At 37.1% G+C, this 27658-nt stretch overlaps 1 protein-coding gene across 3 annotated transcripts in view; it reads left to right on the forward strand.

The window, feature by feature from the left end:
* LRRC7 (leucine rich repeat containing 7) overlaps positions 1-27658 on the forward strand; it is a 395243-nt gene that overhangs the window by 301408 nt on the left and 66177 nt on the right. For 2 of the 3 annotated variants that reach the window (XM_058537063.1, XM_058537067.1), the window contains 4 exons: positions 7708-7819; positions 8036-8216; positions 9874-11551; positions 24529-24648. In XM_058537063.1, the coding sequence (XP_058393046.1) occupies positions 7708-7819; positions 8036-8216; positions 9874-11551; positions 24529-24648 (2091 nt within the window). Of the gene's footprint in view, positions 1-7707; positions 7820-8035; positions 8217-9873; positions 11552-15447; positions 15589-24528; positions 24649-27658 lie in introns of all 3 variants that reach the window. The other variant, XM_058537060.1, reaches the window with a different exon arrangement.

A 27658-nucleotide genomic window follows, 5' to 3' on the forward strand; every position in this document is an offset into this window, starting at 1 on the left:
GTGCTAAACACTGTGACAGAGAGAAAAGAAATATAAAATGTGTACGTAGTCCCCAGATAATTCAGAACCTAGCCAGGTAAACATAACACAGATGAAGTGATTAGAGAACATATTATATACCATATGATCACATGGCTGATTGTGTGCTGGAGAATATAATGCTCTAAGAAACTGGAGAGAGAAGCAATCATTGCCAGTCAGTTAAAAAGTTATGTGAAACAGTTGAAGGTTGAACTGCATATTGAAGCTTGGGTTAAAGATTGATTCTTTTAAAGTCAAAAAGCAAAGAAGGCGTTCCAGGCAAAGGAAAAAGCTTGAGCAAAAGTAAGCATGGCATGCACCTCTGCTAGTGGAGGTACCAGCCTCCCTCAGGAATAGAGCTGGATACCTAGGGAAGAAAATTTAATTAATTACTCATTTTCGTTGTTTTTTTTTTCCTTTTGCTTATAAAATCAGTATTACTATATTTTTTCCTTTCCAAAATACTACGGATATGCAATTGCAAAGCAACACACTTTTCTTTTGTCTCTAAGATACTGTAATAATATAAAAAGAAAGAAAACCAACATTTAGTGGGTACCCACTAAATACACATACACTTTGTATTTAAATCTCATGTAATCACAGTTGAACATCAAAATAACTATGAGGTCATGGTAACCCATAAACCGAGTAACTTTACTACAAAATAAGTAGATCTCAAGATTGCTTAATACAAGGAGGGGATAGGTGAGACAAGGAAAAGTTGGCTTTGGCCATGAATGGTTATTTAATAATAACCAAATAGTAGAGAAAAAAATCTTAAAATTGTCCCACAAGCACTTCAAGCTTAACAAATTTGAAGTTAAATTTAGTGTTTCCTCCCCGAACTTGCTTCTGCTCCTGTATTCCTGGTCTTGGTCTCAGCTGGCATCATTATCTACCAGTTCACTCAAGCTAGGAATTTGGGAGGTATCCCGATTTCTTTTTCCTTCTTCCTCTCCACTCCCTGCCCCTTCCAAACAATCACCAAAGCCTCTACATTTTCATCTAAGGGCACCTCGTCCATCTCCTCAGGCCCTCAGCTCTGTCCTGCATTACTGTAAACCTGGCAACTTCTTGGTTTACCTTGAGTGCCTTGCTAACGATCTTTCTAAAACACACGTCTAATCCTGCCCTCCTTACAAACACTACGGTGGCTTTGCATTGCCTGTCTAAGCTTCTTAATTAGCTAGAGTAGCCAAACTAAATAGGGCTAAGATTGAAGCTCAACCTTCAGCTTTATATTTATTTCTATGAGTCACCCCACTCCTTTCTTAATTTTCTTCTTGTACTGACCTTTTCCTCCTGAATTAAAATTTCACTAGTAATAGCAACACTTTTTCTAAAATCAAGATTCTAGATCTCCTTTCCCCAGCTTTTAGCCATCCTAGAGCGAGGAGAAGCTGTTTCTTTCTGTATCACCCTCTCGTCTCAAATTACTGCATTCAAATTAAAGGGCCATACTCCATTTATTCAACTTCCGGGTATAATAAATACAAATAACCAAATGTCTAGCTGATCAGTGCATGTTAAGCACTTTTGTGTGTGTGTGTGAGGAAGATCAGCCCTGAGCTAGCATCCACGCCAATCCTCTTCTTTTTGCTGAGGAAGATCGGCCCTGAGCTAACATCTATTGACAATCCTTCTCCTTTTTTTTTCCCTTTTTCTCCCCAAAGCCCCAGTAGATAGTTATATGTCGTAGTTGCGCATCCCTCTAGTTGTTGTATGTGGGACGCTGCCTCAGTATGGCTAGACAAGCGGTGTGTCGGTGCGCGCCTGGGATCCGAACCCAGGCTGCCGGTAGCGGAGTGCGCGCACCCAACCGCTAAGCCACGGGGCCAGCCCCCAAGCATTTTTATTATATGTTTTGCAAGTGTATGCCGTTTTCTAGTCGTTGTTATTTAGTTCATACTGCCAGGAACATGGAAGAGTGTACCACACACTACGTGAAATACTGATCCATGTGGTGAAATGGGGAAAACCAAGAGATAACAAAGAATTGAGATAGGCAAGACCAGAAGCAGAAAACAGAAAGACAAAACAAGGTAAACAGATTATAAATGCAGCAGAGAAGAGGGAAAAGAAAAGGTAAATCAACATAGATTGATCACTTTCTATTAGCCAACCCTCTGTCAAGAGTTGTAGCATATGTTATACTAGACGGAGAATATGCCCAGGAGAGCCGTACCAACAAGGAGAATAGGAACCGCAGAGGTTCCCCTCTGCTCCCATTTTCCTTTATACATGCCTTGTGGAGTTTGCATTTGCTTTTTCCCTAGCGTCTTAGTCTGTTTGAGCTACTGTAACAGAATACCGTAGACTGGGTGGCTTATAAACAAAAACATTTTTTTAAGAAGCCAAATTTTATTTGTATGTAAAAATCAATGCTCAAGAGACTTAAAATCAAAATTTCAAAGGCTCAAAGATATCAGGGCTTAGTATACAGTTATGGCCAAGTGCTGGCTATTCCTCCCTCAGTCACGAAAGGCAAAAACATTTATTTCTCACAGTTCTGGAGCCTGAGAAGTCCAAGATCCAGGCACCAGCAGAGTCAGTGTCCGATGAGGGCCCACTTCCTGGTTCACAGACAGCTATCTTCTCGCTGTGACCTCTCATGGTGAAAGGGGCCAGGGAGCTTTCTGGGTCTCTTTTATAAGGGCACTAATCTCGTTCATGAGGGCTCTACCTTCATAATCTAATCACTTCCCAAAGGCCCAGCCTCCAAGTACCATCACATAGATTTCAACATAAGAATTTGGGGGGGACACAAACATTTAGTGTACAGCACCCAGTTCTTTATATGGCTAGCACTTCCTCGTTCTTCAAGTTGCAGCTTAAAGGCTACCTCAACAGGAAGGCCTTCCCTGATCGCTCTGATCAGTATGACCCTCTGATTTGCTGTATCACATCACCCTGATGAGCATCAAATATAATGAAAAAATTTATGATTATCTTGTTTATTAACTTCAGATTGTGAGCTTCATGAGGGCAGGGGCCATGTCTGTCTTGTCCACCGTTGTCCTCCCAGTGTCTAGCACAGTACCTAGTACAGAGAAGGAGCACAGTCAATGTCTGTTGAATAAGTGAATGACTGATATACTTTACTATTGTAACTCTGGTAACATGTATGTCTCTCCATCCAATTAGAAGTTCATTGAAGGCAAGGACAATTTCTCTAAATTTTTGTTGAATTAGTGATTAATTGAGTGTTGCCTACCATACCTATCCACATTTTATCACTTGTGTGTTGAATAACATGTATTTTAACAACAATCTACCATATGACCAATAAAAAGAAATCCTTCTTAACTCTGATGATCTAATATATTATATTATGTATATTAACACGTTAATATAATATTATGAGTAAAGGTAAAATATTATAATGGAGAATATTGTGGAGTGAGGAAAGCAGGGAAATAGGAGAGAAGGATGGAAGGAGAATGGTACAGTGAACAAAGCTGTAAGATAAAATAAGTAAAGGCTAGCTTCCTAAACTCTTCATATACAATTGCCATTAGTGTCTTAGTAATTTTATGACAAGGACCCTAAACCAAAAGAAATACTTAACAGTTCCATTTACTAAGTAGTTAGGTCTGAATAACTTAGTAAATATTTATGCTCTACTTAGAAGTCATTTAAAAAATAATACACATAAATTGAAAGAGAAAATAATATTTTCATTTTTAAATAAACAAAACTGCTTATTCATGGAATGTGTGCACCTAATGGACACCACCTACCTTCTCAAACCTTGGAATCATATTGACCACTACAACTCTGATTTCTGGTTCACATTGATTTTCAGGTGGCACTTGATTTTTGATCACAGCAACCACCAAAAACCCAGCTTCACAAAGATTGTCATCGAAAGGAATGCGCAATCTAATGTTGACACTGAGAGCTAGCTGGAGGTAGCAGTTCACACAACGTCTAACTGATGTCAAGTATTGCTCTGTGTCCTTCAAATATCTAAAGTAACCCATGTACCCCTGTGAATTAGCAACATCACCGTGGGTGCCTCAGAGCACAGTTTGAGAACAGGCAGAAGGCTTTTGAAGTCCAGCAGACAAGAATTCAAATTTTGAATCTACCTTGTAACCAATTGTGTGACCTCGACAAGTCACTGAAATCTTTCTGAGCCTTAGTTTTTTATCTTTAAAATACTCGGAGTTTTCGTGGAGATGAAAACAAGTATTCCTATATAGCTCCAAGCACAGTGATCGGCACAGAGGAAAGCACAGCAAATGATAATTCCCTCCCCTTGCACAAGAGAATGAGGTGCTGATCCTGCCGCCTCCTCTCGTAATCCTTCTCACCACCTTGCACTGCAGAAAGCTTCTGACGGGACACCTGTCCACCATGTCCACCATGCTGGTAAAGGGCCTGCACTTTTCCCTTCGGTGGAGACTCAGTGCCATTTCTCTCTATAGAGGAACCGCGTCTTTCTCCTTGTGACAGAGAATTGTCAACTACCCTTGGAAACTAGCTTAAATGACTTGTTAATCTCAAAAGCTCAGACACAAGTGTTTTTCCCCCTTTGATTTCTACCTTAGGCTCCTTTTCACTACAGCAGTAGAGACAAGATTTAGTTTGAACACTGGAAGGGCAACAGGGTAGAAAAAGGGAGTTTCCCTTTTCTTTCCCCTCCGGCTCCGTCTCCTCCCCAGAAGGACATATAGTTCAACGTACTTGTAATGGGGTCTCCACGAAATTTGATTCCCTGCCAGTAACTTCCACTGTCTTCACCTGTAGATGTAGTCCCAAAAGCTTCACCCACTTTTTCAACAGGAACTTGATTCCTCCAGCCTATTTATAAAAGAATTTATAGAGACAAAGTTAATGATTAATTTCCTTTGTTGGACAGTTAACTTTTGTCTGTTCTGTGAAGGTCCATTTTAGAAATGAGCTTTTCTTAGGGTAGATAATACACCATATACAGTATCACATAGAAGACCTTCAAGTAGGACAGATCCTAGTTCAAATCCTGGCTCTACCACTTATTAAGCTTGTCTCTTGGAATTATGGCTTCTCTGAGCTTCCATTTCCTTATCCATAAAACCAAGATGATAATAATAATAAATAACTTAAAAATACTAAATAACAATAAAAATAAGATTATCTTTTAAATAATCAACAAGGGGTAATATCAAGTGTTTAGCATAGTAGCACAGTAGCAAACGTGTAATACATTCCGCATAACTGCTGGTCAGCATCCTCTTCATCATCATCTTTGTCATCATCATCATCATTTCACTCCTAAAGATAAGAGAGTCTAATTGGATCAGTGCAAATCCCTTATTCTTGCTTCAGTAGTGTTATCCTAGATGGAGGGCCGCAGAACTCTAGAGAAGAGAGGCAAGTTCACGATTAGCTGATATCATACTCTCTTCCTCCTTGCTAGGGCTTTTTTTTAATTCAAAATAAAAATTCTTGAGCAGGGCCAGAAACTTGAATCTGAGTCAGCCCATAGCTACCATGCAGAGCTTTGGTCACAATTTTGGGATACAAGTATGAAAGCTTGATCTGTGCATACAAAATAACTTGAGTACTGAATTGGTAAGGCATAAGGAAAAAAATTAGTGAAGCCTTTAATTATACTTACATTTCTGTGCTTGTATAACTATTTGGTTTGTTTTTTGTGTGTGTGACTAAAACAAAATGCCTATACTTCGTTAAGTGTCAGAAGCATATTTCCTTTTTAAAATATTATTTCAATGAAGAAGTTATATTTAGATTTGTAGAATGTTAGCACTAGACAGAAATTTGCACTAATTCCTATTATCTATTACGTTCATTTGATTGATGAATTGAATAAGATCTAGAGAGGTACACTGACTTGCCCAAGGTAACCTGATTGGTTAATAAATGGTAAAGCAGGAATAAAATAGAAATATTCGTAACTGAAACTTTTTGGAAGCCTTAACATATTTTATGCCTGTCATAGTACCATTTATCAAACTTGTACCTGCTTCTACTTAGAAATTTCTTCAAAGATGTGTAAAGCCTTTTATTCTCTATTCTGTCAACTTAAAATTTTATCATAAGTTTCTTACGCTAAACGGGTGAAATAATTTTCAAAGGCCACAAAAACACAGATTTCCCTCTTGATCTCCAGAATTTCCATCAATCTCCCTCTCGTTCCTATCCCTCTTCAAATCTGACCCTGCATTTTTAGTCTCTACTGTGCTCACAGCTGAGCTCACCAGGAGGCTCAACATGAGGGAAGGTCACTGGACTAGAGCCTGAGAGAATCCTGCCTCCATGCTGGATCTCTGTCTAATAACACATGAGCCTGGGCCCCACTGAGTCTCAGAATCCACCTCTAGGAGATGAAAGCATTGGGCTCGATGATCTTTTAGTCTTCTTCTACTAAAATAGTCTTTAAAGAAAAAAAAATCAGATATAATCAGGTTTTTCATAGGCAAATATTCCCATACAAACCGAACCAAAAACAACCCAAAAGACAGAAGTTAAGCCAAGAGTTAAAGAAATGGATGTTTCTCTGCAATACCCAAAGACCTGAGCTTGTCACTATCAGGGGCCTTAAAATTTATAATAAGAGTTTCTATCTGACCATACCAACCAATTAGTTATAGGGCAGGACCCATTTTATTTATCGTATTTTTGTCCTCAAGTATATTCTTTCTCTAATTTAACAGAATATTTCTAAATGTCTTATGTTAATGTTCCATACTAACAAGTGCTAATGAGTAAAAAAACTGAAAATTCTTTGAATTCAAATTAACCTAAAGGGTAAGAAAAAAAGACATAAAGATAACTGCTGTGCATAAATTTATATCACTATTTATTCACGGGCATAGACAAGATATTTTTAGATCTAGAAGAAAGTAATAATTTGGTATTTTTGCCTTCCCTAATGCTCTCCCACTCCCTGGTTAACTGGAAATAATAATTTGAATTATAGAAGTATAAAATTCATGGTTTTTTTACATGTTCATTTGTCATTATAAAGATATATTCTTGTACCAGTGTTACTCATTATACTTAATGAATGGATTTAGAATGAAGATTTAGCAGACTAGATTGATCATGAGAAAACTAGAACCCTTAGGAAGAAGGCATGGTAGAACTAAAGAAATTGAGACCACTTGGGAAACGATAGGAATTAAGAGGGAGATGGGCAGTAAAAGCAGGACTTATAGGACCCAATTGTGCATTAATACAGCTAAGGATTCAAAAAAATCTAGTTGGTCAGTGATATACTTTCGTTTTAGGACTCTAAAGAGAGTTTACCCCTTAGAACTCTTATATGTGTATATACCATATATACATATGTATCATATTGCTCATATATGGCTTATCGTAATTCAGTTCTCTGTTATAATGAGTTATATCTCATCTCCCCAACTAGCTTGTAAACCCCCAGAGGGCATGAGTGACATTTTATCTTTCTTTGGAAACTCCACAGTTCTTTGCACAGTGCCAGGCATATAAACAACATTCAAAAAATATCTGATGAATAAATGGACTCATTTAAATTAAAAAACAAAACGTTTTAGAGCCTACCTCAGAAATACATATGATTCACTTCTCCTAGTGCTCCAGAGTGGTTTAACTTTTAGAGCCCCATCTTTAAAACTGAGCCAAATATAGATATTGCCATCGTGGTTAACCATTGTTTAAATGTTTACTTTCCTTGTCCTGTATTATTATATCTCTCAGGATTCTTTTGTTCATCCAGCTAATGAAATGAGGATTGGGGAACTTCACCCTTCATTAGCTGAGACCCCTCTGTACCCACCCAAACTTGTTCTGCTAGGGAAGGACAAAAAAGGTAACATTGTGAACCTGATGTGGAAAATACACCACAAATGCATGTGCATGATGAGTGACCAGTTGTAAATTATGATACACCATAGTCTATAGAAGTATTTTACAAATATGTATTTCTAACATCAGTCGGTATGCCACCTGTTTTTCATACTTACTTTTCTGTGTTTATAATTGTCAATGTTTGTAGCATTATAATATTTTCCCCTTTACGTTTCAGAATCAACTGATGAGTCTGAAGTTGACAAAACTCACTGTCTGAATAACAGTGTTTCCTCAGGCACTTACTCAGACTACTCGCCTTCCCAGGCTTCCTCAGGATCCTCTAACACCCGGGTTAAAGTGGGGTCCTTGCAGACAACAGCTAAAGATGCAGTACATAACTCTTTGTGGGGTAACAGGTGTGTTTAGAATTCCCTCTTTTCTGTTCCCAAATGCTTATTTTCAGCACCTTTTCAAAAAAATGAAATCATCTTAATTTTGGAATTGTATTCATCACATGAGTGGTGTAAAAGACAGCAGGGTCAGGTAAGCAAATGTAGTCTTCCTGGGATTTCCAAAAGCAGATGAATCCATCTGACACAGCAAAACCATTGCTTAAGGGAGACATGGTAGGAGATTAACGGGTAGAGATGATAGGACAAAAAGTTTTAAAAATCAAAAATTGTGTTGCCCGATACTTATTTATGACACATTTGGGCATTTCACCATCCAAAATGGTGTTATGGGTTAAAGTAAGATGCATGGAGACCACTTGTGTGCCTAGTACAAAGTAAACAGTCAATAAATTTTTCATCATCATCATCATCATCTTATCACCACCGGAAAAATTAGGATGTAAGTAAAAGTATTTAATCTTTCTAAAACGGCTCCTACTCAATATCACTTCCATTTTACAGATGAAAAAACAAAAGCCACAGAGTGCAATAAAGTGACTCAATGAGGTAGTATTTACCCAGTTGTGATACCCTTGCTTTGTAACTTGTTGCTATGTTTCACGCCAGAAATAGCAAATAAAAATTGTCATATGATATAGGCAGAAACGACATTTATTTATATTTTACTGATAATATCACTACAGTTAACAATATATTCTTTGGTAATTAATGAATAACTATTTCTACTCATTGATGCCCATGACAAAAATTGTAACTCTTCCAGTATATGAATTCATTATTTGAGATATAAGCTGAGATTAATTTAGGTACTTTTGGAAGATACTTTCCAAATATACTTTTTTTAATTAGCAAAGGCACTTAAAAGTCTTTCTCTCACTGTTAAAAGGTAGATAATTTAAAATTCTTAGTGTGCAAATGGTTTAGAATAAACTTACTTAGAAAAATGAGCATCTTCTAGAGATACTGTGGTCACTAGTGTAAACATGCCAATGACCAAATGTCATAATATAATATAATATAATTTACATTCTAGAAAAAGATACGTGAATGAGTTCCCTATACAGTGGATTTAATATCTTCATACTTGGCCTTCAAAGAAATATTATTTGAAGACAATTTGAGTTCGTTAGATATACCAAGCATTTATTAGAAAGGTACTCTTAACTAATCGTTTGGAAACATACTGAATCAGAAATTCCAGGGATGGGGACCAGGAATTAGGCAATTCTAATTATCAGACAGGTTTCAGGATCATTACTGAAGACCTATATATTTTTTTCTTTCACTCATTCATTCATTCAACAAATATGTATTTGATACCTCCTATGAGCCAGGCACTATGCTAGGCCCGAAGAGAAAAAAATCTCTGCCCTCTTGAGTTTACATTCTAGCAGAGGACACAAGACAATGCACAACAAATATAATAGGTAAGTAAATTATGTAACATGTTAGAAGGTGATACGATTACTAGGAAGAAATAAAAGTTAGAGCAGGGTAAAGGGGTGGATTTTTTTGGACATGAAATAATAATGCTACCTTAAGGTGTGGATGAATGGTCAGTTAAACAAAGGATTGTGGCATTCTTGGCTGCTTGTTCTCTTTCTGGCAAAGACCCAGCTCTTCCTCATTTTCATATTTCTTCTTCCCATTGTGTTGGCAGGATGGCACAGTCTTTCCCACAGCCCCTTGATTCAAAGCCATTACTGAGCCAGCGGGAGGCCGTTCCCCCAGGGAATTTACCACAGCGTCCTGACCGGCTGCCGCTGAGTGATGCTTTCACTGACAACTGGACTGATGGCTCACATTATGACAACACAGGGTTTGTTGCAGAGGAGACCACAGGAGAGAATGCCAATAATCCTCTCTTAAACTCGAAAGCTAGAAGCGCATCTTCTCACGGACGCAGGCCTTTGATTAGACAGGACAGGATTGTTGGTGTTCCCCTGGAACTTGAGCAGTCTACACACAGACACACACCAGAAACAGAAGTGCCTCCTTCCAATCCTTGGCAGAATTGGACCAGAACCCCTAGTCCTTTTGAAGACAGGACCGCTTTCCCTTCCAAATTAGAGACAACCCCCACCACCAGCCCATTGCCTGAAAGGAAAGAACACATAAAAGAATCTGCTGAACTACCTAGTCCGTTCTCTCCAGGAGTACCGTGGGAGTATCACGACTCCAATCCCAACAGGAATCTTAGTAATGTCTTGTCTCAAATCCACTGCCGCCCAGAATCTTCTAAAGGTGTTATTTCCATTAGCAAAAGCACAGAGAGGCTTTCCCCACTAATGAAAGATATCAAGTCCAATAAATTCAAAAAGTCACAGAGTATCGATGAGATTGACATCGGCACATACAAGGTTTATAATATACCATTAGAGAACTATGCTTCTGGAAGTGAACACTTAGGAAGCCATGAACGACCAGATAAAATGTTGGGACCGGAGCATGGTGTGTCCAGTATGTCTCGAAGCCAGTCTGTCCCCATGCTGGATGACGAGATGCTCACTTACAGTGGTAGTAAAGGCCCGCAGCAACAAAAAGCTTCCATGACAAAAAAAGTCTATCAGTTTGACCAAAGCTTCAATCCCCAAGGAGCAGTGGAAGTTAAGGCCGAAAAGAGGATACCGCCCCCTTTTCAACACAATTCTGAGTACGTGCAACAGACCGGCAAAAACATTGCCAAGGATTTGGTTAGTCCCAGAGCTTACAGAGGATACCCACCAATGGAGCAGATGTTCTCCTTTTCTCAGCCGTCTGTCAATGAGGATGCTGTGGTGAATGCCCAGTTTGCAAGCCAAGGTGCTAGGGCGGGCTTCTTGAGAAGGGCCGACTCCCTGGCGAGCTCCACAGAGATGGCCATGTTTCGGAGGGTCAGCGAGCCTCATGAGCTGCCTCCGAGTGACAGGTACAGCCGGCCTCCGTATAGGGGCGGTCTGGATCGCCAAAGCAGCGTTTCAGTGACTGAGTCCCAGTTCCTGAAAAGGAATGGCAGGTATGAAGATGAACACCCTTCATATCAAGAAGTGAAAGCTCAGGCGGGAAGTTTTCCAATTAAAAACCTTACCCAGAGGAGGCCATTGTCTGCAAGAAGCTACAGTACAGAGAGTTACGGTGCCTCCCAAACCAGGCCAGTTTCAGCTAGGCCTACTATGGCAGCTCTTTTGGAAAAAATACCATCTGACTATAACTTGGGTAACTATGGTGACAAGCCATCAGATAACAGTGATATAAAGACGAGGCCTACTCCTGTGAAGGGAGAGGAGAGCTGTGGTAAAATGCCTGCAGACTGGAGACAACAGCTGCTTAGACATATAGAAGCTAGAAGGTTAGACAGGGTATGTTTGGCATTTCTCTGTAAGAATATCCCTCCTGCCTTTAGTTTTCCTTTATTGGCATTTCTAAGCACATGTAGTGAAGCATGAACAACATGAATGAATAGATGATCAGCATTTTATTTATCTTTATATTGTGGGGAAATTGATCATAAGAGTTTTTCGTGGATGCTGTTTAATGCTCTTCAAGAGTCCATAACCTGTTAGGTGAATTATTTACTAAATCTAACCTAAATATTGTTAGTAAGAAAGAATTCGACTCTGTTATACAAGACGGTGCTTCAATTGGTTTCTAGCCATTACGGCAAAATGCCTCTCCTAGGACACAGAACTGTTCTCTAGTGACCTAAAGAGTATGATTTTTATTGAATCTATAAAAAGTGAGTATTTTGACTCTTTCCGCACAGACTCACTTATATTAAAGTCAGACTTAATTTGTTTATAAAATTTGCATATAGTTACTGCTATGGGACTACTAAAGTTATTACTTCTAATGAGCCATAATATTCTCAGCAAGAAACAGAAAAATAAAATAAGCAGAGATTGAATGCCCTCCTACACATTTCTTTATTTAATAAAACTCCTGCCATTTAGAATGTTGGTTTTTATATAGAAAGAAATGTTTAAATTCAAATCATACTATAAACAACAAAAATAGATGATGTCTTTCTGAAGACTACAAATGTACGAATTAGTATTGCAGCAAAAAAAAGGAAATTAATCCTAATTCAGTTAAAAATCTAGTCACAATAAAGCATGGAATGCATAGTAATTGAAGAGAGTGAAAAAAAATTGTATGAAGCCCAGAATTACTTTTTGTTGCCTATTCATACCTCTCTAAGAGAAATCTGGTATTTCTTTTTCCAGAACTATGATCAATTGACCATTATCATTGAGTGTACTCTGTGGCTCTGGTGTAGAGGGCTTTATGTGCTCTGCATTGACCTTAGAATCTTAAAGCTCCTTTTTGTGAAAATTGGGCCTTTTGTTCGCATTTTCTAGGTTTAAATGCTCAGCGTAAATTGGGGATCTGGGTAATAATATACCATTAGAATGTTTCACTCAATAGTTTTACTATTTTATTTGGTGTCCTGCTAAAAGCACAGGTCACTACATTTATTATATATTTCTTTAATAATGAATTTTGTTTTCAGGTGTATTCCTTTTAAATAATTATATTGCTTGTAGGTCGTGTCTACATGACAAGAAAACAATTACTTTTTAAAGAAAGAGTGAACTAATAACTGTGGGTGTGGGTGTTAGTTTCTCAATATGGAAATTGGTTCTGCCTTGCAAAATATTTCATCAGAATGTCTGTTTCAAATAGGTGTGCTCAGTCCCATTGAAGGGAGCCTCATCAAAGCCTCATGACTGGCTGTCAGTGGGAGACACCTGGTCGGTTGTCACCATGCCTTACCTCGAGTTATACCCTCCATGTAGACAGATAACTTGGAGGGCGAAAATATTTGGGGCCAAATAATACAGTACAGTTTGGGAACTCTGGCCTCGTGTAGACACGACCATACGTAACAGGGTAAGATGAACTAGTCAAGAAAGGTTCTAAGAAGCTTTTTGGAGCATATGTACAATGACTAGTAATTTGAGGCAACAGAGGAGTGAGTGAAAACTAAGCATGAAAGAGGAAAGACAAAAATCTAAGCATTTGGTCCCTTCATGTATTTACTGGTTTCCCAGGTAAATGGTTCCTCTCCTTAGATCAAAGCTGTTGAAAAGCAGATGACTTGTCTAATTGGAGCAGGAATTTAGAGGGAGGAAAATAGGACTGGGGGAACAGGATTTGGATCAGCAGAAGCCTGGAGGCCCTGCCTGTCCCAGATCCAGATAAACAAAAGTAAACGCGTGTGTATTTTCCATTGCTGTGACGACATCTCCCTTTTTAATTAGTCTCCACGCATCCCCTGTTTGTTTATAATTCCCTCAGTGTCTTTCATTTTCCAGAGCAATTTCAATGTATATTCAATAGCTTCTCATTTAATTCCAAGAAATTAAATTACCTTACAGGACTGCTTCAAGCCTTTCGATCCTGGAAGCTCTTCCTCTTGGTTTCTCCAAGTAACGCTTCTTTCTCCCCTCGGTCGAGTTACTGAGCTCTTCAGGCTGTATCTTAAAACTTCCCAGCTACTCAACCAGACGAATTCAGGGTACTGAAGCGCAGGCTTGTTTTGTAAAACTAGTTTTGACACAGCTGTGCCTCTTCACATTCTGTCCAAAGTCAGACTGCTCCAGAGACACAATGTGCTTCCTTCCTTCCCTGTGAAATTAAGTTGAGAGATTTGAACCCTGGAAACCAAATAATTACGCTAGAAACTGCAAAATCTTTGTCCGTTCCTCATAAAAGAGAACAGCCTAGAGGTCTGGACGTTGGATAAGCTTAACAGCCCAACATAATCTTGGTTAAAGATCTCCCTTGGTATTGACCTTGGAGAGGCAGCTGCAAGTACTGCCCTAGATAAAAGATGCTTGCTTTCTCCTTTAGCTTAACCTCAAGGCTCATGCTTTCACTACAGAGCCCCACGGTGACTGAGAGAATTTCAAACACATGAACCCATATGTCTGAGACTGCTACTCTTTTAAGGGAGCTAAGAGAGCGTTAGACTGGAGTAATTTTAAGCCTTAAGGAATCATTTGCATGCTAGATTGAAATGTTCAGTGTCCTTTTCAGTCTTGGCATGGTGACAGTGAAAAATCTCTGGATGAAACCATCAAGGATTCATAACAAATGTGATTGGTAGACGAGCACACCATCAGTATAATAGTCTTTCAGTTGAGTTCAGTGAAACTTTGATGCTAAAAATCATTATTGTGCAAATAATGTCCTCAGAATAGAATAGCTGCCTGCTGTTAATGTCCAATAATATTCAGTTTTTAAAAAGTGTACTAAGTTCACTTCTGTAGACTTTTTTTCCAAAATAAGAGAATTACTTAAAGGGGCCAAATGCTGACAATTATTACATTTCCAAGATCGGTGGAAAGCAGAGATTGTACTGATGGAAACTATCTGATGACAGGGCGTCCAAAATGTTTTAATTCTTAAATGAAGTTCTGTAGATAAAAATTAACTATCTGTCAGACACTTGGAATAACTTTAGGTACACCTATTGAAGGGTGGCCACAATGCAAAATCACCAGAGTGTTCTATAGGTATTCAGGTAAATTAGATAAATAGCAGTAATAGTTCACATCATAATTCCTTTAGTTTCATTATGAAATTTCTCCAACTTAAAATGTAATTTTTAAGAGACAAAAAGTTAGAATATTTGGGTCCACATGCAACTTGACTGGTTTAACTAAATCAATCAGTAAATTCAATCAGCCAATGGTCAGATTGAATGACTTTTTTGATCGGCTCTTTTACTGAGTTGCTGTAATTCTGCCTCTAGACTGAGAAGTTCAGGAGACTGATTTTAGTTTTCACACTGCAGGGCATTAGGTATAACGCGGAATTAGAATCTAGTGTTCGTCTTTTCTATGTGATGATCTCACAATATGAAAGAGACCATGAGATTTGCAGCTGACAAAATATAAGACCTCACTGTATGAATTTTTCAAGTTAATAGACGACCACAGAGGAACAACATTTGTTCAAAGTCACCCCTGTCATGAACTATGGGACAGGTTTTATGCCTCTGAGTTAGCAGCAAATGTAAACAGAATGTATCTTTGCTTTCTGTCTTTTCTGTAGTTTTGGATGGTACTCGTTATGTGCATAACTAACACTGCTTACTGTATGCTTCTGTCTGATCAACTGCATGTTTAAAAAAGAAAGTTACTGTTTGCCCGCTTAAAGTTAAATGTTATAAATTTAAACATGTTCATGTAATAATCAGTTTGTTGAGCATGTGTTCACACCCTGTCACATGATTATTTCCTCTACTCAGAATGCTGCTTACAAACACAGCACAGTTAACCTTGGCATGCTGCCCTATGGAGGTATTTCAGCAATGCATGCAGGCAGAAGCATGACTTTAAACTTGCAGACTAAGTCTAAATTTGATCTCCAAGAGCTACCTCTTCAGAAAGTAAGTATGGACTGCCCTACATGTGTCAGCATACCAAAGCCAGTAAATGTTGTTTGTTCTCTTACTGTGTGTAGGCTGTACATACGGCCCTGCTCATAGACTCTCAGGAGTCCAAAAAGCACAAGGACAGATAATGTGGAGCCTGAACTCTTAGCTGCTAACGGAATATTTTTAGCTAGACTGATGATCAGGTTCCCTCTGCAACAGCTTTGCTTTTTGGATTGAGCAGGTACATGGCTTTTGTGTTGCTTTAAGGCTCATTTTTCATATCATTCATTTTCTATTTCTTTTATTCTTTGTCTTTCTTTTGTGTGTGTGTGTGTATATATTTTTTTTTCTTTTTTGGAGATAGCCCTATCTTCTCTTGCTGATGCATTCTGAGACCAGAGCTAGAAATTATTATTGGATTTCAGTTAATTCCTTTGGAAAAGACACAAAGCCCTAAATTAAAATAGAAATTAAGTGGTTGGCACTTCTGAATGCTTCTTCAGCCCATTTTCTTTGTGGGAAATATTACACAGAAGTAAATCATGAGACACAAGTTTGCGGGTTAGCTGGCAAATTGTTACTCATCCTAAGCTAATGAAAAAGTAGCAAATTCACATGATTTTAAATGAAAATCTAGGCTCATTTGAAGGGGAGTGTACTGTAAGAGGAAACTTTTCTATTGCCAAAGGAACATTTCTGCTTGTTTTATTCAGGCAGAACTGAGATGGCACATTTTACCTGTGTAAGTTCAATACTGCCTTCTGTCTTAGTTACGTTTCAATGGAGACTAATGAGTCATTTTCACACTATATGTCATTATGCCTATATTATTAATATAGTCATTAGCCTAGTAATTTTTTATGAAAAAAGAAATGCAAAGTAGAGATAACAGAATGACAATAGCCTCCAAATACTCAGCTCTTAATAAAATTAATGAACATATCGAACAAACTCCCATCCCAGCAAAATGAGGGTCATAAGACCTCAAATTCGTATTTTATTGTCAAATTAGTCTTAATAACAATCCCTAACTCTGGATAGTTTGCTTCCTACTGTGAGTAGAGTAATAAAATCAAAGAGACATTTATATTCACAGCTTTTTCATCACCCATGATCACTTTGAAAAAAACTTACTAAATTGGGAACTTCTGAATGTTGTTTTTCCTGTCCGTAGTCTCTGTTGCATGACCAGTGGTATGTAGGTAGCTCTTTCTCCAGGGAAAACAACATAGCCCTGATTTTGAGTGTTTGCCAGTGTCGGTAATGTAAACACTCCCGCTGTGGCCAGTCTCAAGGTACTAACTTCACATCACTGAGCTCCGAATGGAATTGAGTACAGTCGGCGCTCGCGAGCTAGTTCATCGGCTCCAGCACACTGCTGTCAGCAAGTCTCTTTTTACTGGAGCCTCTACTTCAGTAGAACCTGTTCTTCATGTCCTCTCAGATGCCCAGGGCTCTCATCCTCTGCCCTAACAAAGCTGCTGTTCAAAAAGGCCTTGAAACTTATTTGCTCTAGGGAATAGATGAGATACCACAACTTAAACTTAAACCTCTCCTGGAGGGCTTGGCAATTAAATAGAAATCAAACCTTTACACTAAAATGATAGAATTTCAAAATCTAGTGAGCAGATTAGAGAGATCTTTGATATGAAGGAAGCTATTGGTTGAACCCCTTGAAATTATATCATATAGATAGCCCCTTATTTTGCCTAATTTTAGCCCTATTTACTCATCAATCTATAGAATAATACAAATATATTCAGTATCTGAAAAGTGGTAACACACTTGAAGCACGGTTTTTCAATGTCTAAATTATTCTCCAGATATAAATTATGTACTTCTGTATTGCTATATTAATTTCCTGATGTTGTTTGGGGTACCCTAGAGAATGGATTCGTTAACTATTACTATAGCTCTAAGACGATCTATAACAGAAATATTGCAAAGTTATACTATGTGGAGACTTTTCAGCCTTCCTCCGTTGGGCACAGAGATGACCTCAAGGAATTCTCTTTGGAAGCTACATTAAATTGCAAACCAAGAATAACTCAAGTATTTAAAGACTCCATCTGAAAATGAATTATTATCAGTACTTTATTATCCACACCAAAAAAAAAGAGAGAAGAGAAAAGACAAGGGATGGAAAAGGAACACAGGGCAACTACCCCATGACTCCCAAAAGATTTTATGGCCCAAAAGTATCAGTTAAGGCCTATAAACTTGAGGGATTTAGGCCTCTGGGACAACCTTCCAACCCTGCCGCCATTGCAGGAAACTTATCAGGCGTGGGCACTGGGTGCTTAATCAGTTTCAAGAACACTCCAGGCTCTGCTTCCTCCCATGGATTCCGGTCTGTCTCTGCCCCTTCATGCTCAGGTACATTTCTTCTGCAGAGCTTCCTTAATTTGAAAATTTGTTTGATTTTTTTCTGCCAAGCTTTAGAGTTAGCGTCTCTTAAGATGCAGCCTCTCAGATTCTCTCTTCTTTGCTCCACTAACCATTGCTAACTGGTCCTATGATTGAGGCTCAATTTCCCTGAACCCTTCTCGCCAGGAAAGGAGATAGGCAAAAATTATTTTCCTTTTATTTACAAATGCAGCAAAACCTATTACAACACTTTTGTCTTGTTACTTAAGATAATGAAAATTAGGTATCAGTTATTTAAGATTTCTTTGCAGCCCCAAATGCTTGTTAGCTGTGAGAATTGCACTAAAATATAGAGTAAGATCAATTTATAAACAGTGGATAAAATTGACAAAACTGTTCATTCTCCAGTGGAAATCCAGGAGCCATCTTTTTATTCATAAAATTCCTGAATGATAACACTGGCCATCTCTAGTTAGGTGCTATAGCAAATGACTCTGGGGTGTCCTGGAAAGAATGAATGAGGCGTCCTAAGGAATCTGAAGGAACGTTTTCTTGTGTTACCAGTTCAGCACTGGAAATGCAGCTGCGGCAGACTTGGGTGCTGGCAGTGCCCTCCCCAGGGAACATTCAGGGGCTGAAAGCCAGACTCTTTCCCCACACTCTCTGCTTCCCAAGCCTTACCTCTTGCAATTAGGAGAAAGGAGCACCTTTTTGTATTTTCTCTGTCACACTGAGACTGTCTTTTTGCAAGTTATGCCCTCACAGAGGGCACCTCTCTGTGATTCCTACCTCTCTCCACCTCCATTTTGATGATTGACAGAAAGGCGCTATTTGTGCTAGCTGAGATCCTGATTCAGCATGTTATTTGTTTTTTTTGGTTTGGGGTTGTTTTTTAGGTTAGCAAACATATCTAGTAATTTTTCTCTCAATTTTCTTTTAAACAAATTTGTAATAAACTAATTACAGGATATAACTGTTTGTGAAAGAAGATTGAAGAACTCCTCACTTGATAAAGTATTTACACAGTGAATATTTATTTGAATGAAAAGACTCTCCCAGATTTTGCCATGTGTTTTGAATATTTCTAGTTTTTTTCCTATTTATTATATACCAGGTCGAGTATTGTACAGTTTTCATGTATTACAAGGTTTTCTATACTATAAAAAGTAAATTACATTTTCTATGGTAATTTTATGGAACCTCTTAAGATATTAATAGAGTGCAAATAAATACAACAAAATTAGTTTAATAAATTTAATATCCTTTAATATTTTCCTTTATTCATGCTTATTCTAATTCCCTAAAAAATTTAATAGGACCTTTAACCAGAACATTTAAGACATATAAATCAGCTATTAAATTATAAAATTATTAGTATTTTCTATCTGTTTATTCATTCATTCATTTGTTCATTTATTCATGTATAATTTATTTACTGCCTCTCCAAAAAGCATTTAAGGCAACTTTCTATGAAGTTATTGTTGATTTCATGTGCTTCTTCAGACATGTTCTGTTGTAATTGAGCTTAGCTATTGTCTTGAAATTTTATGTTATCAGAGAGAAATATAATATTGTAAAATGTTAGTTCAAACCGCCATTTTTATTCAGGTTAATGGTACAATAAATATTTCAATAGGAGAAGAATAAAGACTAGGACTTATTGAGAATCTACTATGTACCTGGTACCATTAGGTACTTTAAATATGTTTTTCCACACAACCTTCACAGACCCTCAAAGGAAGTATTTGTCACCATTATATAGATAAGGAAACTGAGGCTCACGTGTCACACAAAGGAACTCATCTGTATTTCTACAGCTTTCTGTTGCTAACCCCCGTACCTAGCGCAGTAGTAGATAGGATTCGTCTGACTGCTTGGCACCCAAGCGCCTGCTGTTCCTATTATAGGATGATGCCTTCTCAAATGTTTATAAAACCTGACGTTTTCATAGAACATAACTCGTAATAGTTGATAAAGCGCTTTCATATACATTATTATCTCATATCATCTTCACAACAATCCGGAAAAGTTGATATTATGGGATGGAGAAAAGAATACACAAATAGAATACATTAACTAATCCAAAACGTATCATGATCCAAATCATTCCCTATGTGTTCTCTTAGTTGCAGTGCTTAGGTGCAGTGCTCTCTGTTAGCCCAGCCTAGTAAATGCTAGTAGTTACCTTGTGCTCTCCAAGATCCATTTGTATTTCCTGAGCACTCAGTATCACCAAGAAATATGCTAAAGGTTATGCACCCAAGAAGATCATAAATTAACCTTCCATGCTGCTGCAGCCCCAGAGACAAGCAGGGCTGGGGAAGAAATCACTGGCCTTTTCTAGATCCTCGTCCATGGGTGTCTGGCTGCCAGTATAGTGTGGTCTCTTCTACACTGGAGAAATTGATAATTTTTTTTGTCCTTTTTTCCTCAGCTTCCACCACCATAATATTATAGCATAGCACCTATTGCTTGTTGGCTTATTGAAACAGACATTAATATAAATTATAATTTCAGGGGAAAGGAAGTTGAAATTATGGAAATATATGTATTAAATAATCTTTTTATAGAATTTTGCCTGGAAGAAGATGGCCTCGCTATCTGTTTTATTATTTGATACTCAATCCACTATCTTTTGAATTAGAGAAATGTAGATAGCGATATTTGCACCTAAGCTATTTTTAAATTTCCAATGTCCTTTCTTACTGGATCTATGCAAATGACTCAAGATCAAATAGTGCCAACATTTGATATGCATTTATTCACCCTAGTTCCAAGGATTGCTTACTTAATTCCATTCTTTTTTGTGTGTGTGTGTGCTGAAAGCAAAGCAAAATTTATGCAGCACCTTGGGGCAACTTACGCCTATAGTGTCTATTGATTTTGCTGCATTTATTATTGGCTACTTATCACTCAGGAAGGATTTGCTTATCTTTCTAATTATGAAAAAAGCCTCCAGCCTGTGAATCCACATAAATCCTCATAGATAATGGCTAAAATTACAAAAATAATGTTAGTATTCATACAGATGCTTCCTCACCATTGTAATGAAATGCTGGTTTAAAAATCTTCTGGACATTACATTACTACCTTCAGATTGAACTCCATGGAATCATAATCATTTAGCTCGAAGCTTGGCATATATTTGCCTTTGTAATACCTACGTTTTTCAAAAGATATGCAGAAAAAGAATAATATAACAATAGTGTCACTGGAAATATTTTGGGGAAAATTGTTTTTAACACATTTTTTGAATCTATGGTAGTGCCTTCTGTGAACTATGTGTCAATTACTAAGCAAAATAGATTCTTGAGTTCTTAAGGGGTATATCCCAAGATCTGTGCAAAGTGCCAAATTCTAATACCACTCTCATATATTTTCTCCAGCAAAATGCAATAAGTATAATTTCCCAAGCATTCGGTGTACCCATCAATTAGCAGACCAGAGCAAAGCTACTAGATCAGCTAAGCTCATTTACTTATATATGTGAATCCTGTACATACACACATACTCACATATGGACACACATATGCACACATGCATGCACACACTCACATACATGCGCATACATTCACAGATATGTAAAGAGAGAGTAGCACACAGACACGCATATTTGTGCACATTTATGTCTCAGCAAAATTAGAGATTACTTCTTCCAGTAGACACTTGTGATCATTCACAGTAGTCATAATCATAAATGTTAAATCTACAAATGTCCACAGTCATCTTTGGAACTACATCTGTTCAGCAAAACTTGTCCTAGCATTACTGAATTTCTTAACAAATGTAATTTCTGATTTTTCGCTAAATCACACTGACCATTTTCTCTGTTATTTTGAAATATTCAAGATCTACAGAAGTTAGAAGCTGAGGAAATGGTGTGTTGTGATGATTTTCCATGTCTTTTATATTTAATTGGTTATATGTGGTGAGGAAAAGAAGACTCACTCTTTGAAAGTATCTGAAGAAAACATCTGGATTGTGGTACTAGAAATAATTGAATGAATAACTGAACTTCCATTTGGTTATTTTCTCTGAAATAATAGATTTCAACAGTAATAGCTTCATAACCCATTTTTTTTACATTTTTCAGTTGCTCCTTTTAACCCTTTATAGAATTTTAACAACTAAGCAACTGCATTTATATACAGTTCAGTAGCACTTCTTCAAAAGTACAATTTTTCCTAAATAGCTATACTTCTTTTGGGAAAGATTGTGAAGCTACTACATATTCTACTACATAAGCTACTACATAAAATTCTCTTTTAGGTCCCCCCCACCCCCGCAAACATAATAAACTGTTGTCATGGTCTTCCTATTTCTGCAAACTTAAGTCACCCCTAGGGTACCTCACTTAAGAAAATCAAAAAGGCCGGAGCATTTTTTAAATTAATAAAGGAAATTGCTTTCAGGAAATTCCTTTAATTTTGCTATCTAGTGAAAGTATTTTTTTCATGTGTCTGCATGTTTATGTTTTCTTTGGCCACCTGTAATATAGAGGAATTGGTGTGGTTGTTAATACTAATTTTAATAAGAGAGATTAATTTCTAAATTAATGAAGAGACTATACCATCATGATTTTAGGATTTTGACTAAAGAGTTTTAGCCTTTTTTTACACCAAAAAGAATTTTGCAATTCTCAGTTGCTCTCTGTGACTATGAGTCATGTCTGGGAAGTTGAAGCAAGTTTAGTGGAGGAGATAGAGAAGGAGAGGGAGATGATAATGGAGGAAAAAAGGGATACCTGTGTTGAATTCTAGCTGCTTCTCAAAAATCTGTGTTGCACAGACCTAGCCAGATATACACACTTATTATCCCACTTCACTGGCAAAGAAACCAAACTGAAAAACACATGGGTACTAAAAATTAAAAAACAAACACTGACAAGTAGTGCCTACCCTACATAGTTATATTTCAACTGCTTAATTTTAATAATTTGATTTGTCATATTTTAATATCTAGAAAAATTGTGTGTGGGCATAGGCAAACGTATTAACCTGGAAAAGGAAAGACTAGAAAAGTAATACTTGAAAACAGACAGATGGGCATTAAGTAGCTATCTGGTTATTTTCAAGTAATATGTACTTTAAATGCGTTATCTACATTTGATTTTTCAAACACAAGTAAATTCATTCCTAACTAACCCAGGAGCTTCAATTCAGTCTGTTTTTTCTCCTTTTTCACACTTTCTGATAGACTCGTAAAAAAAGAATTCACATGGCCAAAGTACAAGAAGAAAATTTAGTAATCTCCTTACTTTTCATTATATCCATTAGGCCTTAGGAAAACTTCATCTAGTGTCATAATAAGTCCTATTTTAAAAGAGTTCCAAGCAGTCCTCTTAAAAAATACCTATAGACAGAATGCAGATAGTGTGGTTATATAATAACATTTTAAAGGAGAACAACTAGGACCACTCCACATAACCAGATGAGGCCTGGCAAGCAGCCCACCTGGGCCATGTTATGAAGAGAATGGCCTTGTTCTCCCATTCCAGGACTGAAAGACAGTTCCTTACAGAGTAGGCCTGTCCATGCACTCTCTAACCAGGTTTATTGATCCATAGGCATCCTTCAACACATGTGCAGAAAATGGCACAGGAAGCACTGAGCACAATATCTCACCCACATGAGAATTCCCCAGGAAATCAGGCAGTACCTGTGTGTCCTGTAGGTTAGAAAGGAGAAAGTCTTTGTGAAAAGTTAACCTGCTTCCACAGGAAAAATATACCACTACACTGGCCCTCCACCGGAGGCCGTCTTTCTGATGGTATGTGATTATTTGCTATTACTCGGGTCAGACTGTGGAGATCTCCACAAAATACCTAATATTAATCATAATAAAGACAGAGGTATTATTATTTGTTAAAAATAATAGGCAGTAAATCAGCGAAAAATAGAATATATGTGAAAACTTTAAACTTTAATGCACAAGAGATCTATATAAATAAATTTAGAATCAAAACACTCATGTTTTATTTACACTGCGATTCTAATAGCACAATATTTTTGATGTTGCTTTATTCTTTCCCTCAAAGCTATCTGTAGATAATGTCATAGTACAGTAAATCTTACACTGTGCTAGTGTTAACACTATTTTGGATTAGTGTAAGACATATTCTCCCAGAATCAATACAGCCATATGAAATTTGTTTTAGGTTATGGTTTGGAGTATTGGAAGTTACTTACTGCTATGTACTATATGGTTTCAATTTAAATTCTAAATGGTAAGATCATACTAAAGAAACAAATTAAGCAAGTTTTAAATGTTGTGATTTTTAACAATTGGTTAATTTTATTCTGATTGTTTTTATTCAGGTACTGTAAATAACCTAAACTTTTCTTTAAAATTCAGTAAATAACTCTAAGATGGTTATTTTAATTGAATTTCTCACTGCTTCCAAAAAGCTGTCAATTTAGAATTCTTACTGAGTAAATAGTGTATAATAATACTTCCAGTTCAGAATATATGTTTTTCTGCAATTAAACAAAATTAATTTTACCATAATCATTAGGGCCTCTTTTCAGAAAACTATGATAAACTTCTATTACATCACTAAAGAATGCCATACCATTTTTGCAATAGACCCCGTCCCAGCAAAGCAACATTTTAGACAATGGACAAGAAGATGTATCTCCTAGTGGCCAGTGGAATCCTTATCCTCTTGGGAGGCGGGATGTACCTCCGGACACCATTACTAAAAAGGTAACCAATTTCAAACTAATGACACAAACCATGAACCTTGTGCATCCATTGTAATATGTAATCCATATCTTGTGTCTTAACATCATTTCTAACTTTGTGATAAATTTAGGCTAAATATTTATTCCTATATAGGGAATTTGGTTAACTATAAGTACATTGAAAAGAATGAAAAATGAACATTGCCAGATGTTCAGAGTTGGTAATCAATTTTTATAAATAACATCCTGCCACCTCTCTGCAGATACTATCACCTCTTACTAGTACCTGACATCCACCTTTGAAGTGCAAGTACAGGAAGGTGTGTAATGTATCCTTCTGACTCTCTTGGCTTCAGCAGTATGGTGTAACCAATTTGCATAACGTGAAATTTGACTACAGAAAGAGTAATTCACCATTTCTAAAGTCATAGCAATTCATTCATCCAACCCTTCATTCAGTAAACACTTAGCCAGCAACTGTATGTGCCAAGCAGCACTACTACCGTGTTGAGCACTTGCTGGATACTGGGGAACAAGAATGAATAAGATATGGTGTCTTACCTTGAAGACCTATAGTCTAGTGAGCTAGGCTGTGTGATAAGTAGGTAATTATAATACTACGTGTTAAGTCACTATCAAAGAAGTAAAAACAAAGCCACAAAGTGGGAGAAGATAATTGCAACATACAGGAGTGATAAGGGATTGGTATTCCAGAATATATTTTTTAAAACTCTTACAAATCAATAAGAAAAGACATATCACACAATACAAAAAATTGGTGAAATCTAAGAGGAATCAGGAGAGTAAATAAACATTTTAAAAAACCAAATCTTTTTATCAATCATGCCAAAAAGGTGCTATTTTACACCTACTAGACTTACAAAAATTAAGAATTCTGAAAAACATAAGTTGTTTGCAAGTATGAGAACAATGGAAATTCTTTCTTACTTCTTGTGGGAATAAAAAACACAATCACTTTGGTATCAAATTATCTTATAAAGCTGAACATGCATATACCCTACATTCCAACACTTCCCCTCTTAAGATATGATTCTAGAAAAACTCCTGTACATGTCATCCAAGATACTTGTAATGTTTACAATAGTAGAAAACTTGGAAAACCCACGTGTCTACCACTGGGAAAGTGTGTAAGTAAATGCTGTTGTTCACACAAAGGAATATTTTACAGCAATGAAAATTAACTATAATTATGATAATGTCTATAAACTTTAGAAATATAATTTGAGAAACATAAATTGAGAAAAATAGGTCTCCAAAGATGGCACACATCAAAAATACCGTATTTATAAATCTCAGAAACAAACAAAACTAAAAATATATTGTTTAGGCACAAGTACATGTGTGAGAAAACTACTTTTATAAGGGAATGGTTAACATAACATTTAGGATTATGGTTATCTCTAGAGGAGAGGCTGGGAGTAGGATTAGGGAGGAAGCTGGTATTATTATTGGTTCTGTTCTATTTCTTAAGTTGAATTGTGGTTCTTACACTCTAGTACTTAAGTTCCTATGTGTTCATTTTATAATTGTGCTCCATAACTTACATATACTACATAATCACATACTTTGTTTATAACCTAGGTGATGATTTCCCCTTAATGACTACTTCAGTGCTTTCTTAAAAAATATATTAAATATCAAATTATTTTACCCAAAATAATTGTTAATACCCTGATTTGCAGGTGTTGCACATGTTATTAATCTGCCTGTTGGGCAATATCCAGCACTGCAGATAGATAGAATATCGTGTGATTGGTGCTGTGAAGATGGGATTCAGGGCTGAGAGCACCTGGAAAGGGCACCTGTGCGGTAAAGAAACTGAAGGAAGTTGAGAGAGGAGAGGTGTAAAATAGGGCTGGAGGGATACAAAGAAGCCAAATTATGCTGGGCTTTATTCTGAAGGAAATGGGTAGGGGAACATTGAAGTGTTTTAAACAGGGGAAAGACATGATTAAATTTTCATTTAAAGAGCACTCTGATAGGTTTTCAGAGAATGAATTGGAGAGGAGAGAGACTGGAGGCAGCAGAACCAGTTAAGCTTCTATGGTAGTCCAGGGCAGAGTAGGCGGAAGCAATGGGTGGTGGAGAGAAATGCATAGATCCAATATATTCTCAAACGGTAGCGCCAACATGATCTTGTGATTAACTAGACATAGGGCACAGGGGACAGATAATAGTTCCAAAATTGATACCCAGGTTTCTAATTTGGACAAGTGAATGGTGATGTGTCATTTACTGAAATGGGATGGACAAGTGAATGGTGATGTGTCATTTACTGAAATGGGAAATACAAAAAGAGTAATAGGTGGATGTGAAGGAAGGGGGGTGTTAAGCTTTAATACGTTGATTTGAGATATCTTTAGGGCATCTGAGTGGAAATGTTGTTGGATATTTGGATATATTTATTTGAAGTTCAGGAAAGAAATCGTAGCTGGAGATACAAACTTAGCAACCATCAAAACATATGTTATAATTGAGCTGTGAGTCAGACAGACAAATGACACAGAACACCAACCTTTAAGAGATGTTCTTAGGAAAGAGAACAGAGAAGGAATAACCAAAGATTTTATCAGTAGGTTTCTTTCTACCACAAGTTTTAGAAAATTCAAGGGAAACAGCCTCAAACATATTGAAATATTTAGCTAACATAAGAAGTAGTCAAGATGTAGGGTAAGTCTTCAGATTTAGTCTTCATACTAAAGTCTGAGTCTTAAATACTTAGGTTTTTTTTCCCTCTCCACTCTTCCATTCATGCTGTTGGCTTTATGCTAAATTATCCTAAAATCAAGTAAGGTAAGTATGATTTAAATGCTCCTTGGATTTAGCAATAAAGAAGTCAATGATGGTCTTGACAAAAGCAGTTTACTTAACTGATGGGACAGAATCCGTGGGAACCTACATTAAGAAGTAAATAGAGTCAGAAACCTAGGAAACTTGAGAAAGGAGTTTCCTTTTGAAAGGAAAGAAAGAATTATGGTAGAATCTAGAAGGGAATATAAGGAAGATAGGAA

The sequence above is a fragment of the Diceros bicornis genome, chromosome 4 (genome assembly GCF_020826845.1).
Source record: "Diceros bicornis minor isolate mBicDic1 chromosome 4, mDicBic1.mat.cur, whole genome shotgun sequence".
Taxonomy (NCBI): Eukaryota; Metazoa; Chordata; class Mammalia; order Perissodactyla; family Rhinocerotidae; genus Diceros; species Diceros bicornis.